The sequence below is a fragment of the Manis javanica genome, chromosome 13 (assembly GCF_040802235.1).
Source record: "Manis javanica isolate MJ-LG chromosome 13, MJ_LKY, whole genome shotgun sequence".
NCBI classification, from domain to species: domain Eukaryota; kingdom Metazoa; phylum Chordata; class Mammalia; order Pholidota; family Manidae; genus Manis; species Manis javanica.
Genome location: NC_133168.1, coordinates 93,405,163 through 93,426,422, shown reverse-complemented (window position 1 = coordinate 93,426,422; position 21,260 = coordinate 93,405,163). Strand labels below are relative to the sequence as shown.

The 21,260-nt window shown below is 54.1% G+C and overlaps 1 protein-coding gene across 3 annotated transcripts; it reads right to left on the bottom strand.

Annotated features, from left to right (window-relative positions):
- Positions 1–6,858: 6,858 nt before the first annotated feature.
- On the bottom strand, positions 6,859–17,728 carry LSM4 (LSM4 homolog, U6 small nuclear RNA and mRNA degradation associated). 3 transcript variants are annotated; one of them, XM_073220318.1, is made up of 6 exons: positions 17,592–17,695; positions 15,330–15,543; positions 13,612–13,653; positions 12,228–12,326; positions 9,300–9,483; positions 6,859–7,490 (listed from the first exon to the last, which is right to left on the bottom strand). In XM_073220318.1, the coding sequence occupies exons 3-6, from the start codon at positions 13,612–13,614 to the stop codon at positions 7,399–7,401; spliced, it is 378 nt and encodes a 125-aa protein (XP_073076419.1). In that variant the 5' UTR covers positions 13,615–13,653; positions 15,330–15,543; positions 17,592–17,695; the 3' UTR covers positions 6,859–7,398. The 3 variants fall into 3 exon arrangements, with proteins under 3 accessions (XP_073076419.1, XP_073076420.1, XP_017529999.1); XM_073220319.1 differs by having other exon boundaries at positions 15,352–15,543; XM_017674510.3 differs by lacking the exon at positions 15,330–15,543 and having other exon boundaries at positions 17,592–17,728.
- Between the last annotated feature and the right edge of the window lie 3,532 nt (positions 17,729–21,260).

The window sequence follows — 21,260 nt, the reverse complement described above, 5'->3', positions numbered from 1 at the left end:
AGTGTAGGGAGGGTCTCTGGGTTCTGCCTGGGAGGGGGCCAGGCCTTGTCTTATGAAGTGAGCATTTCTTCCAACACACCAACTTAATTCCTGCCTCAGGACCTTTGCACTTACTGTTCTTGCCTGGAAACCCTTAGGGTCTTCAGCTGGCATTTATCTTGTTTAATTCTTAGTTTCCTTATTATCTGTCTCAAGCACCATCTCCAGAATACAAAGATCTAAGAGATGGCCTGTGGTGTCCTTCAGTGGCCTGCCTATGTCTGTCTTCATTTCTCCCACTGTGAAATGGACAAACGGGCATGGTGGTCACAATGCCACCTCCTGGAGCAGGTGGGGCAGGGATTAAACACTTAGGACTGGGCTTGGTGCAGGGTAAAGGCAAACACTCAACAAACACTTCCTTAAGACAGGCCTAATGTCCAAGAGCTGATAAAGGATGAACACAATGTGGTCCATCCATACAATAAAACAGGACTCAGCCATAAAACGAATGAAGCCCTGACACACACTACAACGTGGATGAACCTTGAAAACATCATGCTGAATGCAAGAAGCCAGACACAAAAAGGCCACATAGCATATGATCCCGTGTATATGAAACACCCAGAACAGGCAAATCCATAGAGACAGAAAGCAGGTCAGTGCCAGGGACTTGGGGAGGGGGAGTGACTGCTCTTGGGGACGGGGGTCTCCTTGAGTTGATGGGAATGTTATGGAATTAGACAGAAGTGGTGGTTACACGGTATTATGAAGGTACTAAATGTCACTGAATTGTTCAGTTTGAAACAGCTCATTTTATGTTAGTGAATCTTATCTCAGTAATAATAAAAAAAGGGCCTTGGGTAAAAAAATAACAAAATCTGAAGAACATCTAGACTTTAGTTAATAATGACCACCTCGCTGCATCTCCAAGATGACCAGTGTGCCCCTGCCCCAGGGCCTTTGCACCTGCTGCCCCAACTAGCTGGAGACTTCAGGTAACTTGAGAAACTGGATCAGACCCCAGTGGGCCAAGCCCTTAGCCCCTCCCTCCCCCTTCCTCAGCCACTGAAAAAGTCAAGGTGCTTGGTGGTTAGAGATGACACTGAGAACATCTGGGTGCCTTGGAGGGTCAGTTTGTCCCCCTGTCCCTGCCCCCTAGGAGCAGGGAGAAGGACCTACAATCCATGCAGGGTCCTGGAGGAAGTGTGTGCTGGGGAGTGATGGGATTCAGTCCAGCTGGGGGGCTTGTCCTGCTTCTGGCCACCTCATGAACATAAGAACCATTTTCTAATTTTTAAGGAAAATTGCTGAGTCATAAAGGTTTCCCAGGCAGCGTTACTGTGCCCTGGACCCCTCTCCAGGAACCAAGACTTCTGGAGGTTGTGGAAAGGGCCACACTTCCGAAAACTTCTGGGGATACTGTGTCTGAGTCTAAGCAACTCCATGCAGCCCCCCACGTGCACTCAGGCGCTTGGGGACCCGCCCCCCTGAGTCCTGCTTGCCAGGGATGTTTATGTGTGGGAGGGATGCCATGTGGAGGGAGGAGAGTCTCCAGAGGGTGCTTATGGGGACAGTTTTCAAGGGAACAGAGAAGGAAATGAGAGAGGGAAGGTGCACGAGGCCGTGTTGAGTATTTTTAGGCACTGAATGCAGCTTTGAAATATTTCCACGGCCACTCCCGAGAGTGAGCTGGGTGATTATTTCGGTGCCTGGTTTCAGCAGAGGTAGGGTGGGGGTGAGTCACCTCTGGGTGGCCTGGCCCAGAGTGGAAGGGGGCTAGGGCAGGACTGGAGGCCTGCAAGTGACCGCTCACCTGCCTGGGCCAGGTGTCTGGCGCTGGCCTCTGGGCACAGAGTGAGACAGCGCAGGGCAATGGGACAAAGGTCATGCCATTCTAAAACCTACTTAGCCTGTGAAAAAGGCTCTGCTGCTTTTCTTATTTTATTATTTTTATTTTGGTATCATTAATATACAATCACAAGCAACATTGTGGTTACTAGATTCCCCCCATTATCTAGTCCTCACCATGTACCCCATTACAGTCACTGTCCATCAGTGTAGTAACATGCTGTAGAGCCACTGCTTGTCTTCTCTGTGTTGTACAGCCCTCCCCGTGTCCCCCCTACATTATGTGTGCTGATTGTAATGCCCCTTATTCCCCTTCACACACACACACCCCCACCAGTCCCTTTCCCTTTGGCAACTGTTAGTCCATCCTTGGGTTCTGTGCGTCTGCTGCTATTTCGTTCCTTCAGTTTTTGCTTTGTTCTTATGCTCCACACGAGTGAAATCATTCGGTGCTTGTCTTTCTCCGCCTGGCTTATTTCACTGAGCGTAATACCCTCTAGCTCCGTCCATGTTGTTGCAAATGGTAGGATTTGTTTTCTTTTTATGGCTCAATAATATTCCATTGTGTATATGCACCACATCTTCTTTATCCATTCATCTACTGAGGGACATTTAGGTTGCTTCCATTTCTTGGCTATTGTAAATAGTGCTGCGATAAACATAGGGGCGCATCTGTCTTTTTGAGACTGGGAAACTGCATTCTTAGGGTCAGCTCTGCTTATTCTTTAACTTCGTCTATATGCTCTTCTTCCTTTTCTTCCAGACCCTTAGTCAATTAAGTAGCTTTGTAACCAGGACAGGAGATAGACCTCCCAAGTGTAAAAATGAACCTGTGTGGATAAAGAGTGCCAAGATCTAGATCAACACAGTCACCTAGAGAACCCTATTCTTATGACAAAGGTTCAAAGAAATTATGAATCACCTGTATACATGATGCCTTATGCTGACCCCTACCCAAAAGGCCCTATAAAACCCCAAACCCTAAACCCTTAAGCACACCTCCTCTCTGAGGTCTCCGTACTCCCATCTACGTGTATACTGTGTCATATCAAATAAACTTTCTTGTTGCACAAGCCGATTGCACTTGTCTCTGACTTCTTTTCCATGATAAAGACAAGAACTCTCCAACCTCCACCTCTGGTGGCAAATGTTTTGCCACTGCCGTTTCCTTCAGCTTTCTAGGCTTAACACCATCCTTTTCTCCCTCTGCTTTATTTCAGACCAGTAGAGAATGGAAGTTCTCAGAACATAAAACTCACTCCAGCCTGTGCTCTGTGGCTCCCCCAAACCTTGGGGTCATAGGGGCTTAGTTCCTATGCCCTGCAGATTCAAGCGGACACTGGACACCGGGGTGATCCTCGCTGTATGAGATGGCAAGGGACTTGCCCTACCCAGAGCAGGAGTTCAGTGAGCTTCCCTTTCTTCCCTCTGTTCTTCCTGGCGCTCCACTGCCTGCACACCTGCTGCCATTCATTACTCGTCTCGCTTTCATGATTTCCTTCCTTACCTATGCTCTTCCGACCTAGTTGAGAATTCTTTCTCAATCGGAGTCACGAACCCTGTGTGTCTGGGTTGGGGTTTCGCCTAATGTGCAGGGAGAGACTACCTCTGACGCAGCTGTCCAGCAACAAGAGGACAGTGGCCTGGCTGCTGCCCACAGTGTGCCACCCAGTCCCCCAGGGACAACGAGCCGATCGCACTGACCCCCCACGGCTTCTAGGGATGACGAGAGTCCTGGGTGAGGTTTCAGATACTCTGTGGGGGCTAGGTGAAGTGCCACTCTTACAAGTGTTCAAGCATGTATGGAGTGCTTGCTGTATACCAGGACGTCCCCCCTCATGGAATCATCAAAATGACCTCCGTGAAGTGGAGTCCACTATTGTCCTGCTGCCTGGCAAGCAAATAGAGGTGCAGTGGGGCTAAACTTGCCGCGCACTTTATGGGCCTGGAACTTGTTTCTCAGCTGAGATGACAGTTAAAGGAGTGAATTTTAAAGCAGCAGCTGACCTCACTTGCCCCACCCCAACCCATTCCCGGTTCCTGAGTAGGAGTAGCTGAATTGAGAAAGGTAAACATATCCTCCAAGTCCAACAGAGGGAAGAGCTCTGAGGAGGCTCTGGAGCTGTGCGACCCGGCGGCGTCCGGCTCACTCTCTGCTCGCTCCCACGGAGGCTGCTGGCACACGCCAGGCTGTTAACATTATGACCATGTGCCCGGGTCTGATGGCCCCCATCCTCCTCTCTGCCCTCCCCAAACAGGCCACGGAAGTTTAGGTACTTTGCTCCTGAGGTTCCCTCCACTGTTCCCTGCTCCTTCCTGAGGCCCGTGGCTTCTCATACTGTGGGATAAGAGTTGACCAAGGACCCTCAGTAAGGCCTCCCCTTCTACGCTGTGGAAAGGTCCCACCCCAAAGTCCCGGGCTTCCTGCAGAATGAAGGGCCCATGTGCCTGGGTTCTCCCAGCACCCTTGACCCCTCTCCTGCCGCCTCTGTGGCCTCCATCCTGGGCTGAGTATCCAGCAAGGCATCCTTCTGCTCTCTCGACCTCTACCCTTGTCTCAGTTTGTTCCTGAACTCTCTGTGGCTTCCCATCTCGCTCAGGGCCTGCCTCCACCCCATTTCCTGTCCCCTTACTTTGCTTCTATAACCTCTCTGTGCAGGACCTTTGCATAGGCTGTTCCCTGGTCTGGAACGCTATTCTCCCAGGTGGCGGTCTCCCTTGTCCCCCTCAAGTCCTTTTCTTGAATGTCATCCCCTGGCCTGCATTGACCATGCATCCCTCTTCTTCATCCTTGCTTTCTTCTCTGCTTTTATACATCGGGCTTGCTTGTTGCCAGGTCACACCTGTAGAAGATAAAGGCCACAGGGATAGGGCTCTCTGCCTAATCCGAGGCTGAGTCTCTAGGGCCTGTGACGGGGCTGGGACCCCAGTTCCTCCACCCCCACGTCAGCCCTTTGCTCTGTTGTTGTGAGCAGCTTCTCCCTCCCACTTAGGTTCCCTGAGTGACACCAGGTCATCTCCCATAATCCCCCACTGGCCAAGCAGCCTGTTGTGTCAGCAGAGGGCATCGGGCCCATGCTGAGCCATTGGGTACACACATGCTGCTTATGCCAGGACATGCTGAGCCGCAGGGTCCTGTTGGATGGATAGGGAGGACATCGGCCATTGCACCCACCCAGAGGAGGTGGGGGCAGTGCACCCAGGGCAGGGGAGCTGCCCAGTGGAGCTGCTCTTGGACCAGCATATGAGGCCCAACAGAGGTGTATGTGGGCAGCGGTAAAGCAGAAAAGTAACAGAGATGCTCTCCACTGCTGCCCTGCACAGCTGGTACTTAAGGCCACCCACTGCATCCATGTCCCCAAAATGGGCTATGGGCCCCAGGTGCAGGCAGCAGGGTCATCAAGGCTGGCCCAGGCTGAGTCACACGTCGGGAGCCTGTGCCACCCTGGAAGGAGCTGGAGCAAAATCCCGGCGGGGACAGGGGAGGTCCCTGGACCGTGGGAAACGGGAACCACCTACATTTGAAGCTGAGGCCTGCAGACCGAGTCACGCACTGGTCAGCTGACCTGGCTCGGACCTGGCCCACAGGCTGTCAGCCCGGCAGAAAGATCAGGCTCTGCGTTTAGGAACTAGGCCGTTTCTTTTGGTTTCTCTTCTTGTTGAGGAGGCTGAGCGTGGCTTCTTGACCAGCCAGGAAGAAGTTTGAAACACGGGGTTGTCCCGACAGCCCGCTCGGGAGGACGGAAGCTTCTGGAAGCCGCAGCACCTAGGCGGCCGTGGCCGAGAGGGAGGCGGCTCACGTCACGGGCGGGCGGCGGGCCGGGCAGCCCGGCTGAAAGGTCAGGGCTGGCTGGCATGCGCGGGGAGCCGCGATTACGCACGCCGCCTCGGGGCGCGCCCCGACCCTGGGCCGTCTGAACACCTTCTGGTTTGCTAGCTCGGAAGGGGAGGAGAATCCAAACGGCCAGGAGCAGGGAAGGGCGGGGCGGGGCGGGCACGCCGTAGGGCTCCCCCTTGGGCAGCCGCGCTGGACACCTGACCCCAGATTTCAGCGAAGCCCTGCCAGATGGATGGAGACCACGCCGGGCAGGGACCCTGGGAGGGTGGGGGAAGGGGCTGCCAACAACGGCCCCGCCCCCTCCCCCCTGCTCTGGACCATCGCCTAGATTCCTGACGAGGGTTCTGGAGGTCTAGGCTTTACAGGACCCCACCCCCACCCCCACCCTGCGCCTAAAAGCTTTTTCACTAGACAGGGAGGATTCAGGCTGCAGCAGATCCCACGAGGGTTCCCAGTGACAGGGTGGGGGTCGGGAGGACCACATTCTGGAGTTCCAGCTGAGAAACCTGAAATACTATGTGGCAGAACTGTAAGAACACTCACCGGCACTTTGTGGATCCTGCAAGCTGTCTCCTGGGCAACAATGCATTTTTTTCTAATCATCCCTCAGAACCGGTCTGAACAGAGCCTACAGGGGCATGGGCCTGGTGTTACCTCCCAGCACTGGGCCATCCCTGCAGTTCCCTTCAGTTGGAAAGTCAGTCCCCAGGCACGTCACGGAAACATTGCCGAAGTGCTGTGGCTCAGTGTCTCAGGCACATCACCAGGGCGCAGCCAGGTGATGGACGGGGCAGGACCTCCGGACGATCTTCCTGGTGCATCCCTGGAGGCAACTGCCTGTCACAGCCCCTCTCCTCCCCCCACGTCCTCCACAAAACGGGAGAGAAAGTGGAAGGTTAGGTGGCAGCCCGGGCTGTGTGGGTGTCACCCAGGCATGCAGGCTCCCACTGGGCATCTCCCTCCGCTGCCTCTCCACAGCTTCAACAATCCCAAGAAGGAGTTACAGACAGCCCTGACGTGGGTCTCGCCTTTCACAACAGACATCAAGGGACACGGAGGCAGTGTCCTGTAGAAACACTTCCCCTTGGCGCGACAGGTCAGTCCCCAAACCCTCTCGTGGGGCTGTGATTTCCCAAGGATGCCACAGTCTAAATACTCCCAATGGCTCAAGAGGAATTATAGATTTGCAGTTTGTGGTTTTATGTTTTTATTTTTGTAAGAGAGAGAAGGGGGTAAAGGGGCAGGGCCCAGCGATGTCTCTGGAACAGCTTCTGAGGAACACATTCATCCCTATTTGTTTTGAAAAGGCAATTCTGGGGTCCATGTTTCTGGAAATTCCCAAGGCTGTCAGTCTCAGTGTAAACAGCTTAAAATAAAGCTTCCCTCACTGGTCACACACGGATCCAACATAAAATGCAAAACGAAGCTGTTTGGAGAATGCCTGCCCTTAAAACAAGGGAAAGGGCTTTAAGGACACATTAAACACAGAATCTTCCAGGAACCACGGTGGCCGTGACTTCACAAAACCAAAAATACTGAAAGATTTCCACCTGTAGAACTGCTGATTATACAAAGGAAAGGGGCTTTTCAGAAAAGAGGATGCTCACAAGTGGCAGGTGGGGACTCTCCGCCGCCACCTGCCTCTTCTTTTCATTCTGAACAGACTTGTGACCTAGACGGTGGAAACAGATGCTCAGCGGCAGCGCAGTCTCTGGGGACACAGGGGCGCGTCACTGTTTGCCTGTCTGTCTGCCTGGCTTCTTTTCCGGCTGACCTCTGCCTGTGGCCGGGATTCCGCCGCGGCCCCGGCCGCCGAACACACCTGTGGGACAGACCGGGGCAGCTGCAGTGGGGCTGGGCTCAGGGAGTGGGCTGGGGACTGGACTGGGGCCCAGAACCCTCCCACTCTGGCCAAGTCATCAACCCCTCTGAGCCTCAAGGTTCCCCTCTGAAAAGTGGGGGTGGTGTCCATTCCTCTAATGGGGAGGGCAGACAACAGAGCCAGGCATGGGGTGGGGGGTTCTCGAAAACGTTCATTCTCAGGATGACAAGGGACAAGACCAGGCCTTCCAAGGGACAGGAGGGACGCTAGGGGGAACAGATGTCAGCACCAAGACACACGGGCTTAGGGTAGACTTCCTGGGACTGGGGCTGGGCCAGAGTGGGATGGGGGGTCAGTCTTTGGAACAACAAAGCCAGAAGGCCTTTCAGGAGGCACAAGCCAGGACAGAGGCAGAGACCCCAAACTCTGAGGCACTGGAGGACCCCAGCCTCCTTTGCTCTGGCTCCGCAAACATCCACAGGCCCAGGAGAGAAACGATTAGAGGTTTGTGTGTGTGCAGGAGCTCCCTGACCTCTGAACTCTGCCAGCCAGCAGTGGGATCATGTAGCACCGCAGGGGTGAGGCAGGAACCAGGGAGTCGAGGGTAGGCCCGCTGCCACCCAAGGAGGTCCCCAAAGAGCCAGGGCAGCCTCGGGACATGGAAACCTGCACAGTCCCTTTTCTGCCAAACATGCAGCCAGTCCTGAGGGGACAGAGGCTATGCTGGGAGGAGCTGCAGCCTGACCTCTCACAGGGTGGGGCGGAGCTCCGCCACATGGGGGCCCCTGGGAGATCTCCCAGCTGCTGAGGGCCTGTGGCCCTCTCTTCAGAGTGGCCCCAGAAAGCCACTCCATTGGTCCTCCCTGTCCTCCAGGCAACTCATTCACCAGTGTGCCCACCGGGCGAGGAGCCTGGGTCTCGAGTATGGGACAGGTCTCAAGCCCGGGGGGCACTGCTCATCCCTGGGCCTCAGCAACCCTCATGCCCTCGTCCCTCTGGCTCACTCTACACTGTCACGTGAGCCCCTGATCCGGGGTCCTCCCTAGCCCTGCCTGCAAGCCCCTAGGGTGGGACCCAGGTCTGGCACACAGGAGGCCCCTGTAGCGGAAGGGACAAAGCCAGGTGTCTCCAGGAGCAGGAGCTGGGGGAGCTGGGGCTCAGCAGACGGCCTCTGGGCTCGAGTCCCAGCTGACTGCAAAACAAACTGAATCTTATGCCAGATTTATCATCTCAGGGCAGTTATTGGGGTCAGAGCAGGAAGTCCATCAAAAAGGTGCAACCCCAGGTTGTATAAAGGAATGACAGAAGGGAAGTGTCCCATGCCAGGCTGGTGGGTTCCTTGCCAGCAGCCTGGTGAGGCAGGCACTGCTCGGTCCTCTGTAGAGGGCCACCAAGGATCTGGGAGGCACCCCATTCCCAGAGCACCTGCCAGGAGACAGGCGGGAATGGAGACAAGGGCTTGAGTCCCAGGTCCATGAGAGCGCTGGGTCAGTCCGCTGGGCTTCTCCCGGGGCTGAGAGAGCAGCGGGACCACTGCTGGGCAGGAAGGGGAACCAGAACTGCCCACCAGGACTCAGCCAGGCTTCCCAGGCTGGGTTGTGGGGCAGACAGGCGGCAAAGAGCAGCCTCAGCCACTCCAAGGAACACTGCGGGTCACAGCCCCCAGCTCTAAGGAGGGGGGCTGAGAGCCAAGCCCCTTGGCACCGTGATGGCCAAGAATGCCAACACTGAGCAGGGTGGAGACCACATGCTGCAGTCCCCCCAGCAGCCTCTGCGGTCCAGCCCCAGGGGAGGGGATGGCAGGCCTACCTCGCCCAGTGCCCCCCATGCCTCGGCCCTTCTGCTGTTTCTGCTGCTGCAGGCCACCGCGGCCGCGGCCCTTGGCCACCACCTCCTCCTTGACCATGTCGATGATCTCGTCGGGGATGCGCAGGTACTTGATGGTGCTGCCTCGGATGTAGCACTCAGGCATCCGCCAGAACTTGTCCCCATCCTGTGCGTGTGGGGATGGTGGTGAGGTGGGTGCCCTGCAGAATGGGTGCAGACAGCTGGGGAGGCACCTGTCCCCTCACACCCCCATTCCCACCCGGGCTGAGGTTCTAGGCTGCCTGCACAGGGTGCCACCCCTGCAGGCTACAAAGCTCAGTCCCGGACCGCACATGGGGAGGGGCTGCCCTGAGCGGGATCCCTCCAGACCCTCGGTGAGCCTGCCCACACTAGAAGGGCCACGTGACACAGCCTCCTCAGCCTCGGCTGCCCTCCAGTGTGGGATGGGCTTGTTACCTGCACTCTGAAGCCCAGAGAAGGGCAGGGCTGCCCACATACCAGGCGTTACCACAGCCCAGTCTCCGCAGCCCCAGCCTTGCAGAGCCTACCCTCTAAACCTCCCCACAGGCCTTGACTCATTCACGCATCCCAGTTTCTCCTGAAAGGGTCTGAGCTAGGTGTGGAGGTGGGTCCCAAGGCCGGCAGGGGCAGCACCCAGATGCCAGCTCTCAGGAAAGGTCTTTTGTGCTGGAGAGAAGAGGGGGCTTGCGAAGTCGCAGACTCCCAAGCCATGCCAAGCCTGCGTTGCTATGGAACCCGAATGAGGCCTTCCCCCCACAGCCCCTCCTTCTGCCCTTGGGCAGGGGCCCTGGGCCTCTTCCATCAGATTAGCTCTCCAGCCCCACCCGCCACTGGCCTGAGCCAAAAGCCTGGGCAGCAGTCTCCATCCCCTGCAGCCCAAGAAATCAGACCAAGGCACCTCCCTGCTTAGAACCCAGTCGGGGCCCCCTTGGCCTAAGAACAGGACACATACTCCTCAGCGGGGCTCCCAAGGGCCCAACCCCAGCCCCACCCTGGCTGCTCTCTCCCGGCCCTTGACACGCCTTACAGATGGACCTTTCTGGAACACATGCAGCTGGCTTCTTGCCCCCAGCACTTTGTGCAGGCTGTTCTTGCCTTTCCATGTCTGGCTAACTCCTGCCCTTGACAGGCCTTGCCTCCCAGGCCTTCTTGAGACCCTCAGGCCTCAGAATGACACTTGTCCTCAGAGCCTGGGACAGGCTGGTCTGGAGGAGATGAGTGGAATGTTCGAAGACTGACTCTTCCCAGGAGCACATATGAGCCCCCAACACAAACAGGAGCCCCTCAAGGTCTTGGGACATTCCTTTCCCAGACTGGGTAGGCAAGGGGCCAAGTCTGTGAGGGATGCAAAATACAGTCAGACAGAAATGTATTCTGTGGAAGCTCAGGGCTGGGGCTGGGGCTGGCTGCTCAGCACAAGGCTTTCCCTTCGCCGAGGACAGGCCAGGCACAGCACGCTCCTTGCGGGACCAGAGCTTACTCTGCTTTCCACGGCCATGGCCATGGCTGACTGGCCCAAGCTAACCACCACCCACCCAAACCTGGCTCTCCGGTAGGTCTCTGCATCTTGCTACCCACCTTCCGAGGGAGGAGATGCCGCCACCTGCTTATAGGTGAGGATGCTGACGTCACTCCTCACACCAGCCTCTCTCCCAACCACCAGGTCATGGGAGCGGGCTGCTCAAGACCCACCTGGCGGGTCTCTGCTGACCTCCGAGGCCAGACTGACCTCGCCCCAAGACCTGGTGGCTGGTTGGTTGCAGACCCCAGAAGTGAGCAGACCTACTGGCTGTGCCCTGCACTACGGCACTGTCTGCTGCAGACACCCTGGAACTGCCCAGATGCCCGTGACCAGAGTACAGTATGAAAACTAGGAGGAAGCTTCCGGAGGGCGGGCGTGGAGTGCCTCCACGCTGACCATCAAGAGGCACAACAAGCAGAGCAGCGCTGCACAGGTTGGGAGAGGGGCGTGCCCACCTGTCTGCCCATCAAGGTGTGGACTGTCCAGGGGGATGGGGGAAACGGGGGCCAGACTGGCACTCTGCTATATTCTGGCAAGCCAAGCCCCAGGGGCATGCTGCCTGTGGACGCCAAGCACCCCCGTCCCAGCTGGGCTCCCCAGAGGCTTCTGCCCCTATAACATGGAGGGGCTGGGGCCGGTCAGGGGATGGACACAAGGGGGAATCAAGGCAGGAAGGAGGCTCTAGCAGAGCCCAGTGCAGGTTGGTGGAAGGGAGTCCTGCCTTCACTTCACCCCCATCTTCATCCTCAGGTCATCCTGAGGCTGGGGAGGGCCTATGGCCCTGGGAAACTGCCCTCCAGCTGGCCCTGCACTTCCTACTTTTAGGCCTCCAGAGGTAAACAAACTTCCCGGTGCTCAGTCCACAGGGCTGCCCCTGCCCCCTGGTGGCCCGGACACCCTACAGCTACACCACTACAGCCTGCACAGCGGGTGATTTCCACAGCGGGTGATTTCCACAGCCGGGACTGACAACTCTCGGCAGCAGAGGCGGCGGAGGCCACCCCACACCTATGCAGCAGGCATTTGTAGCCAGAAGCGCCCCCCCAGACCTAAGTCCTTCCTGGTGAGGGGAGCACAGGTGTGGGGGGATGGGGCAGCATCCCAGACAGGTGCCAAGTCACCACAAGTGCAAAGTCCAGGGCACCAGGAGACCTGGGAGTCTAGTCCCTCTGCCCCCGTTACGCCCAGCAAGGCCCGGCCCTGCCCCTAGCCCCACCCCTAGCAGGATGGGCTGTGGTAGGCTGAGCTACAACCTGCCCCAGTCTTCCCACAAGGCCCAGGGTGGGGCCTTCAGTCCCAGGTCCTCCCTTCCCCCAACCCCAGGGCCCCTGGGCAGTGCACACAGGCTTGGGGTGCAGGGCACTCACCCTGGACGTGCAGATCACCTCCCGCAGGTTAATGTTCATCCAGTTGTCACAGCTCACCAGGTGCCCATTGTACGTCTCTCCATTCTTGAGCTCCACCAGCTGGAAAGAAACGGACCCCAAATCAGCTGTGGCCCCAAGGGAGGTGTCGCCCTACCCGAGTGAGGCCACCGCCCAAGCCTCATTCAGATACACCCTCTACTCCTCTCGGAACACGGCCCCAGCCTGCAGCACCCAGGCCCCAGTGGCCTCTTACAGACAACACACAGGGCCAGGCAAGCACACCTGAGCTGGTCTAGGTACATGCCTTTTGACTGCACATGTGTGAGCTTTGGTGGTTTGGAAATGCTGTCTTTCTTGCAATAATTACTCATCTATTTTAACATGTTTGGGGGAAAACACTTTAAGTAGCACATCATTCTGAAGATACGCTATTGCTAGGAAAGGCTGAGATTTTAAAAAACAATCAACTCAGGTACCTGTGCAAGAGAAACAAAGGCATAAACCCACACAAAAGAGTGCAAATGGTAGCCCGAACATTCACAAACAGGAAGGAGAAACCACCCAAATGTCCATCATCAACAGACAAACACATCAACACAAGGTGGTCCATCCATACAACAAAATATCATTTGGCAGTAAAAAGCAATGAAGCCCTGACTCACGCTACAGTGCGGATGAATCTCAAAAATACGCTGAGTGAGAAGCCAGACACAAGAGGTCACACAGTGTGTGAGCCCATGTACAGGAAACGCCCAGAATAGGCACATCCATAGAGACAGAAGCAGATCTGTGGGTGCCACGGGCGAGGGAGGGAGATGGGGAGTGACTGCTCATGGGGACAGGGTCTGCTTTTGGGGTGATGGGAATGTTCTGGAACTAGAGAGGTGGTGGTTGCACATCATGAATGCAATAGTGCTCTGAATTATAAAAGGTTGAATCGTATGTTATGTGAATTATACCTAAATAAGGAAATTAAAAAAAAACAACCAGAAATATTGACACCACACTGTACCATTAAAGACAAAATCATTTAAGGAATAATGCACTGTCATGTGATCTCACCTGTACTTTTAAAAATCACATTCTTATTTACAAACACATTGAAAGTATAGACATGCATCTAAGAATTAGTTAAATTGCTGGGAAGATAAAGGAGAGGAGCTTCTACTTTGTATCTCTAGTGTTCGGCATTTTTAATTAGCATATATTATTTTTATGAGCAGCAGAACTGACACAGGTCTTGACGTGTGGGAGGGAGAAGCTGCTGTTTCGTGGACAGGCAGGAAGCATGTCTGGCTGGAGGCACCTTGCCCTCTGCCCGTGACCCTGTTCTGAGGCAAGGGAAGCCCGCCACAACTCGCCACGGTAGACCCGCAGTACTCACCATGGGATGATTCTGAGCTGTCTTCAGCAGGGACAAGGGAAGCTGAAAGGAAAACAAAGGCCCATGACTCGACTGTTTTGACCAAAGCCAGGGAGGGCTGGGGCTCCAGTCCCATGAATCCGCTGGCTCATCATCGTGGTGGGGGGACCCAAGAGGGCCCATTCATTAGCCGCAACAGCAAATGCACTCTCCTGACTCTGCCTAATCCTGGGACATACACTGCTTCCCAGTTTAGGAAACGAATTCTTGAAACCCAACTCTGATCTGAGACAGCAGCTCTCTGGTTTTGGGGCTGACCATTTCTGGCTTTTCCTTGTAACTCAAGCTGCATATAGTCACACCCAGCGGGACAAGACGCAGCCCTCCATACTCATCACAGGTTCACAGCATACAGGTCCTGCTGCTGTTTGCATCTTTTGCTCAACTGATGTCTCTGAGATGCATCCACGTTGACTACACATATCTCTGTATCTTTTCTCAGCTTTGTATTTGGTTATCATGACACACTTTACAGATGGGGATATCAAGGCTTAGACATCCAAGAACTTGCCTGGCACCTCAGGGTTAGTAAGAGACAGAACAGAGCCTGGTTTGACCCTGTCTGTCTGCAGCCAGTTCATGCTGAGACCACACTTCAGAGGGCAGCCGTGACTGGACCAAGTGACCCTGCCAGGCTCAGGTGGGAGTCAGCCTGGAGCTGAGGCAACCATGTCTGAGCTGGGTTTTTAAAGAGAGAAATTCACTAGAAGAGGGAGAGAAACATTCCAGAAAGAGTCTGTGGTTACTCCCAAGTGGTAGCAGATAAAGGATGGAATCTTTGAAAACTCACCCAGATAAGGTGAGCTTTCAAGAGATTTTTTCCATCATTACTGAGTTTCTTTTTGATAACATATAGTGTTAACTGGGAAAATCCCCCAACACTTTTTCTTTTGGGAACACAAATCATGACCCACACACTGGGCCTGCCTGGGGATCCAGAAGGGTTGCTCGGGCGGCTGGCAGTCCTTGGGTCCCGGGTCCAGTGACACAGGAGCCCATCCAGCCCGGCTAGATGAAATTTGTAGGGGGACGACCCAGCAGACCAGAAACTGCTTCAGTGGTGACTTCAGTTTCGCTGAATCTTGCTCTGGTGACTTTGGAACTTGGAAGCTGGCCTGCCTCCCAGATGGCCTCCGCAGGGGAGCCCCAGCCTGCCTTCACGCTCTGATCGGGAACAGCCGCTTTTCCAGGTGGTGGGGATTGGAAGGCCTCCTCTTTGTGTGGAGGCTGGAAATGGCCCTCAACCCCTGCAGGGTGACTCCCCATGAGGGGATCAGGGTGGGGGAATCTCACATCCTACAGGCTTTTCTTGAGAAAAGCTGCCCAGGGGGAGGTCCAGTGCCATCAGGAAGCCAGACCCAAGCCCACTTCCTGGACTGGTTTCCTGGAAAGGAAAGATAAGGAGGAAGAAGGGGCCACGTGGAGAAGGGTGGCTGCTCCGAGGAGAGCAGGCGGGTAGGCAGGGGCCCTGCTGTGGCCAGCCCGAGCCCCTGCCCTCTTATTTGGGATGCATCTGTGTGACACTGCACTCAAGCCACCAAAAAAAACCAGGAGGCTCATGCTCACACATGGGGCCATGTGCTCAGGTCGCCTTTTACTATGGAGAAGCCACCAACTTCCCTGGGCAAGCCTGTTTTCTGTTGTCCACAAAGGGAATCTGAGCCAGGGCAATGACTCACTTCAGTCCTCCTCCCAGATTACCGGAGAGGGAAGCAGGCCAGGCTGGCCCGAGAAGGTGAAAATGAACCGGATTCAGTGCTGAGAGCAGAGGGAGGTCTCAGAGCAGCACAGCTAAGGCGCCTCTAGATGAGGGTCCAGTGGCCAGATCGGGAGGGACCTGCATGGGGCGTGCGCAGCACGGTCCTGGTAAAGTCAGTCACAGTAGGTGGATACCTGTCAGCAGGGGACCCAAAGGTGTCCTTTTATGGCATACACAGCTATACGGTGACAGCCCCCCTCAGGCCATCTCCTCCCTCCTCCCAGTGACAGGCAACACAGCCCCGGAGGAGCAAAAGCCTCCTCGGCTGCTGCCAGCAGTGTCCTACCCATGAAGCAGCGTGGAGGACGTCTGAGACACAAATGGGACCAGCACCTTCTCCTGACACCTGACTTCCCTGCACACCCACTTCCCAGGCGGGCCACAGGCCAGGACTGACAGGGCTCCAGCCCAACTGGCTCAACTCTGTTCCTCACTTGCCATGCCTGGTCCTGCTGCCCAACCTTTGTCCCCAAAGCTCCCTCTGCCTGGGATACCTTTCCCCAGGCTGTGGCTGCTCAACCGTCACTTCGCATAGCCAGGCCCTCCTAATAATCCCAATCTTGGAAATGAGGTTTCCACCTGGGCCACCTTCTGCTGTTTCCATTATAGGACATAGATAATCTCTAATTATCCTGTTTATTACGTCTCCCTGGCTAGACTGGAAAATTCAGAGGGTGTGGACTTTATTCAGTGCCAAGCTTAGTGCAGGGCACAGGAGAGGAACTCAGTAAGTATTTGCTGCATACACACAGGGAAGCACACACAGCAGCCAGGCTGTAGCGGAGTGAGCAGTGGCCTTATCTTGCCATCTTCTTTATCCTCATCCACAAACTGCTGGTGACTGAGGTGAGAGGAAGGGGGCCTGGGGGTTCCCCGAGAATTTGAAAATTGGTGGGGAAGAAGAAGATGCCTGAAGGGACCAAAGGAGTTATAAAACGTTCAGGAAGAGAATTCCTTTCCCCGGACTTTCTTAGAATGTCTGTGGTCTGGTTCTCAAGGTCTAGACCAGTCCAGGACTAGACTGCATTTCCTAAGCTCCCCAGTTCAGGAAGCTGTCATGGACCCCCCTTCCGGTCCTGCCCTGATCACAGGCGATACTGTGAGTATGTCATGCCTTGTCCGCCCCTGGACACTCCCCAGGCTGAAGAAATCAACCTGTACTTTACACAGGCACTCTTCTAGGCTCTGGGAATGTATCAGGTTTAAAAACAAGGATCCTGCCTCCAAGGAGCTTAACAAAGCGGATCCTTCCGGTTCTGTCCATACCTGCAGGCCAGTTCTGCCCTCTGGCAGACAGGAACCCGGTCCCTTCTCTCTAACCCTGCACCGGCAGGCAGGATTTAGTGCGAACCTTCCTTCAGTAACACGAATGTTCGTTCTCTTGAGAAACACGCAGCACCAAACCGCCTCGGAGTGACTTGGGTGCTAACGGACCAGGCGCTCTCCCAGGAGCCCAGCTCTACCTGTGTGGGCCTCCCTGGCCTAGACCCCAAACTTCCACAACCTGTGACCAGCATGGTCCTGGGCAGGCATCTTGTAGTGACCTCAATTTTTCCTTCTATTAACTGGGAGGGCACAGTTAGTCCACTCCTAGCTCAAAATGCCTTCTTCTCCCCCTGGAAAGACATGCTGTGTGATCCAGAGAGAAGCAAACCTCTTCTCTGGGTCTGTTTTTCAGCCTGAACATGAAAGGCACAGCAGGCTGTGCGGTCATCCTAAGGGCCTTGCGTGCTCTGAAATTACCAAAACTGGCTTGAGACCTCACAAGGCCCCCCCCCTTTTCCTGGTGCTCCAGCTTTTCAATAAATCTAGACTGGGTGAGATGCACTCGGAGCCACTTCCCTCCCCGAAAACTCTCTTGCATTCACTGGGCTTTTAGGAGGGTCCCCTCCCTCTCTGGCCTCAGGTTCTCCGTCTGCAAAATGGAAGACTGCGCCAGGACGCTATAAGATTACACGTTCGTCCAACCCTAAGTCCCCCAAAAGCCACGTGCTGGGTGCCCTGTGGGTGCCCCTTGTCGTCTCCAGGTTCAGTTTCCCTGCGTCAGCCGGAGGGGGGCAGGACTGGAAGTCCGGACTGCACGCTTGTTTCGCGTCGCCCCTGTCCCAGCACCCGCCCCGAGGGCCCTCAACAGCTGCATGCCCCGTTTCCCGGCGAAAACACGCCTTCGCCATGTCCTCACCATGGTGCCAGCGGGGACTCGGCTTGCCGGCCACTTCCGCCGCCGCCGCCGCCGCCGCCGCCGCCACTCACGCGCCCGCTGGTAGCCACACGTCGCGCGCCACTAAGCTGAAATGGAGTGGCAGCGACGAGAGCCAGCCAGCGCGGGGCTCAAGGGACAGGTAGCCAATCCACGCTGAGTAGGGCGGGGCCCGCTAGGCACGTGGGACGGAGTGGGCTGCGTTCCTGGGGGTAGAACAAAAGAGCCGTAAAGTGCTGAAAAAGGGGGCGGAACAACGTGCACCGGCGCAGGAGGGATTTAAGGGCAAAAGCGCATGCGCAGGTGAAACTGTCGCGGATTTGGGCTCCGCACTGTGGGTAAAACCAATTATTGCCTCTAATCCGCAAATGGAGAATTCGAGTATCCGTGGCTATTTGGATGTACCTAATGTCTCCCTTTCGGGCTTCTACTCTACTGATTCTCATTATTGTAGTTGATCCTTATCCAAAGCCAGTCTTCAGTAGCTTGGAATCCATATTGTGCCCCTCTGAGCCTCAGTTTGTCCCCCTGTAGTAGTATGCTCTAGGAGGTTGCAGAGAGGATGAACCGGGTCAAGCCGCTTAAAAGCACTTAGAACAGCATCTGGCACACACGGGCCACTTAATTCACGGGCGTGCAACAAAATATTGAACACCTACATGCTCCTGGAAACAAGTGAACAAGCCAGACAAAACTGGCCTTCCTGAGGCTTAGGAGTTAGGAGCCTATTGGGAAGGCACACGGTAAACAAAATAGGCAAATGTATTCGTTTCTTTGGGCTGCCATAATAAATTACCACAAACTGGTGGCTTAAAACAGTAAGAATGTGTTTTGTGTCATATATATATGTATATATAATAGAAATCTGAAATCAAGATGTCAGCAAAGTTGATTGTTCTGAACACTTTGGGAGGCAATGCATCTCATGCCTCTCTCCCAGTTTCTGGAGGTTCTTGGTTTGTAGAAACACCAAGCTCTGCTGCTGTTTCCACTTGGCTTTCTTCTCTATGTGTCTGTGTCTAAAATCATCCTCTCCTTTTTCTTATTAGGCCCACCTTAAATCCAGGATAATCTCATTTTGAGATCCTTAATTACATCTGCAAAGACTTTATTTCAAGTAAAATCATAATCACAGGTGTGGGGGTTAGAACCTATTTATGTTATCTATGTTATGTTGGAATTTATCTAAGATAAGTTAGAACATATCTTTTTAAGAGACACTATTTAAGCTGCCACATCAAGTATTAGCTATGATTCCTTTGAACGTACATAGGTATTTGAATAGTTCTCTTTTAGGTGACCTGGCATGTAGTTTCACACATTTGTGAGCACTTGTGACTACAGCCTAAATTCCCAGGAGACCCAGCTGGGTGACTATGGAGATTTCCTCCCTCTGCCTTGACCTTCAGACCTGTAAATGAGCAATAGATGCCCTTCCCGGGTAACTACCTTTCTCCAGGCCTCCTGAGGGTCAGCACTGGCCTAATACCCTTTTCTTATCAAATCCAGGGCCAGGTTCTTCCAGATGAAAGGTCTTAGCTGACTTGGGGGACCCTTGATGCTCAGCTTCTTAATAAAAGAATCCTCTGCATCAGGCCTTAGAGACCTGGACAGAAGATGGGAATCCACTGGCCTAGTCATTTCCTGCCAGACAGGATAGGGGTGCTAAAATCTCCCCTCCAGGACCTGGTGAGGGGAGAGGTGTCTGGGTGCCTGGCTCTGCTGTGAAAGCTGAGTGTCTCAGGCATGTTTTTCCTTTCTCTTCTCCTTAAAGTCATCTCTCCCAACCAGGGGTTGCTGTGTGGACTGCATAAAGGGCCAAGCACCTGGTAGCTCTGGACCAACAGTTGACCTTAAGTTTGGGGGCCCCTCTCCCACAGAGCTGAACCTGAGATAAGGATTCAAAAGCACATAGTGTTTTTGGGGAGTGATCCCAGGAAGCCCCCATTGCAGGTAGAGACCTGAGACAGGGAGGAAAGGATCTCTGTAGGGGCCACCAATGAACTGGCAATGCAGAAGGGAACTGAGTGTCAGTCAGCTGGGGATGTCATTGACACAGCCTGAGAGCTCCGTGCCTCCTGATGGTCCCACCCAGAGTCAGGGTAGCATTTAATCTCCGAGTCCTGCCTTACGGTTGCTTACAGGGGCGCTGGTGAGGTCTACTATGTGTGAAGGACACTAGTATGTGGCCAACAGGGATATGCCAATGGGATAGAGGTGACCAACCACGCCTTGTTTGCCAAGGGTAAAGTCTACCTGATGTAAACACAGATGCTGGGGCACATGAAGTATCTCGGCATCAACGTGATGGTGGGAGAAGGAATAAAATCGCGTGCTGGTTCACCCCTTTCTGACTTTTCTAGACTTTTCTGTGTGCCGTCTTTCTCCTCTGGCCCAACTGGCAAACTCCTATTCAACCTTAAAAACTCTGCTTGGGTGACCCCGTGTGGCAGGCTCAGGTCACTGCAGCCTTTCAGTGAGGGGTGGCCAAAGTTCTCCATCCCCCTCCATCCTCCTAACCTTAATGATTGGTGAAAGGCAGAGCTTGTGACCAACGACACCAATTAGAATCTTCCTTACTGAGAGGAGAGAGAAGAGCACTTTTCACGGAGGGTTACTAAGTGAGATAGTGAAAGCCCAGTGCTGTCAGGATCGATCTTCTGGAGGAAACTCTCTGCAGGTTGAATTCAACATATACTCTGAGGAAAGGGAAACATGGTTTGAGCCCCTGGATCCAGCTCTAACTGAAGCCATAAGGTGTGACTTTCCACTTACATGAGCCCAAGAAGTTGTCCTTTATTGCTTAATCCACTTGGAGTTTAGACTCTGGACCTAGCATTTGGCAGAGCCTGCACTAATGCATAGCTGTTCAGTGAACCCTTAAACAACTGTCCCCTCAAATTCAATGATTTCCTCTCTTGTATCTTACACTTCAGTACCCTTGTACTGATTCTCAATATTACCTGGATTGTGCCACTTTGTAATTGCTCATTTTCACACTTAAGCCTCTCAACTCTACCTTGTAGGAGGAAAAAAAATTGTGAATTTGTGTGGTTCACTAAGGCCATCAGCACAGTTCCTACCCCTAACCCCGTTATGCCCCACCTAGGCTCAACCAACCAGAGAGCTTTCCTGAGATGGTTCTGGAATCACAGAGCTTGAGTAATGTGAGTCAGACACAGATATGGCCATCTCTCCACGTCAAAGTCTTGGCCCTCTTTAACCCTGGATCCAGCTATACCTGATGCTTCATAAATCTTCATCCTTCCCTTGAACTAATACTCCTAATTTTTTAAAGTCCAGTTTACATTCTATTTCTGACAGCAGAAACCGAAAGAGTGCAGACCAATGTCCCTATCAAATTAACAAAAATACCCTCCCTCCACTAAAAAAAGAGAGGGAGGGATTGTGAAACTCAGTGCTGCTGGCAAGGTTGTGGTAGACATGAATTCCTTTTAAGTGGGGAAAAAATGGGCATTCTATCTCAAAATTCGTGTCATATTCTTCAACTCAGTAATCCATTTCTGAAAATTTATACTGAAGAGGTCTTGCGAGTGAAGGGAAGCCCTGGATGCCAAGGCCTTGAGACAATGCTGCCAGTTCTAAAATAGCAGGAAGAACATAAAGGTCTAAAAGCCGTGGACTGGTTGA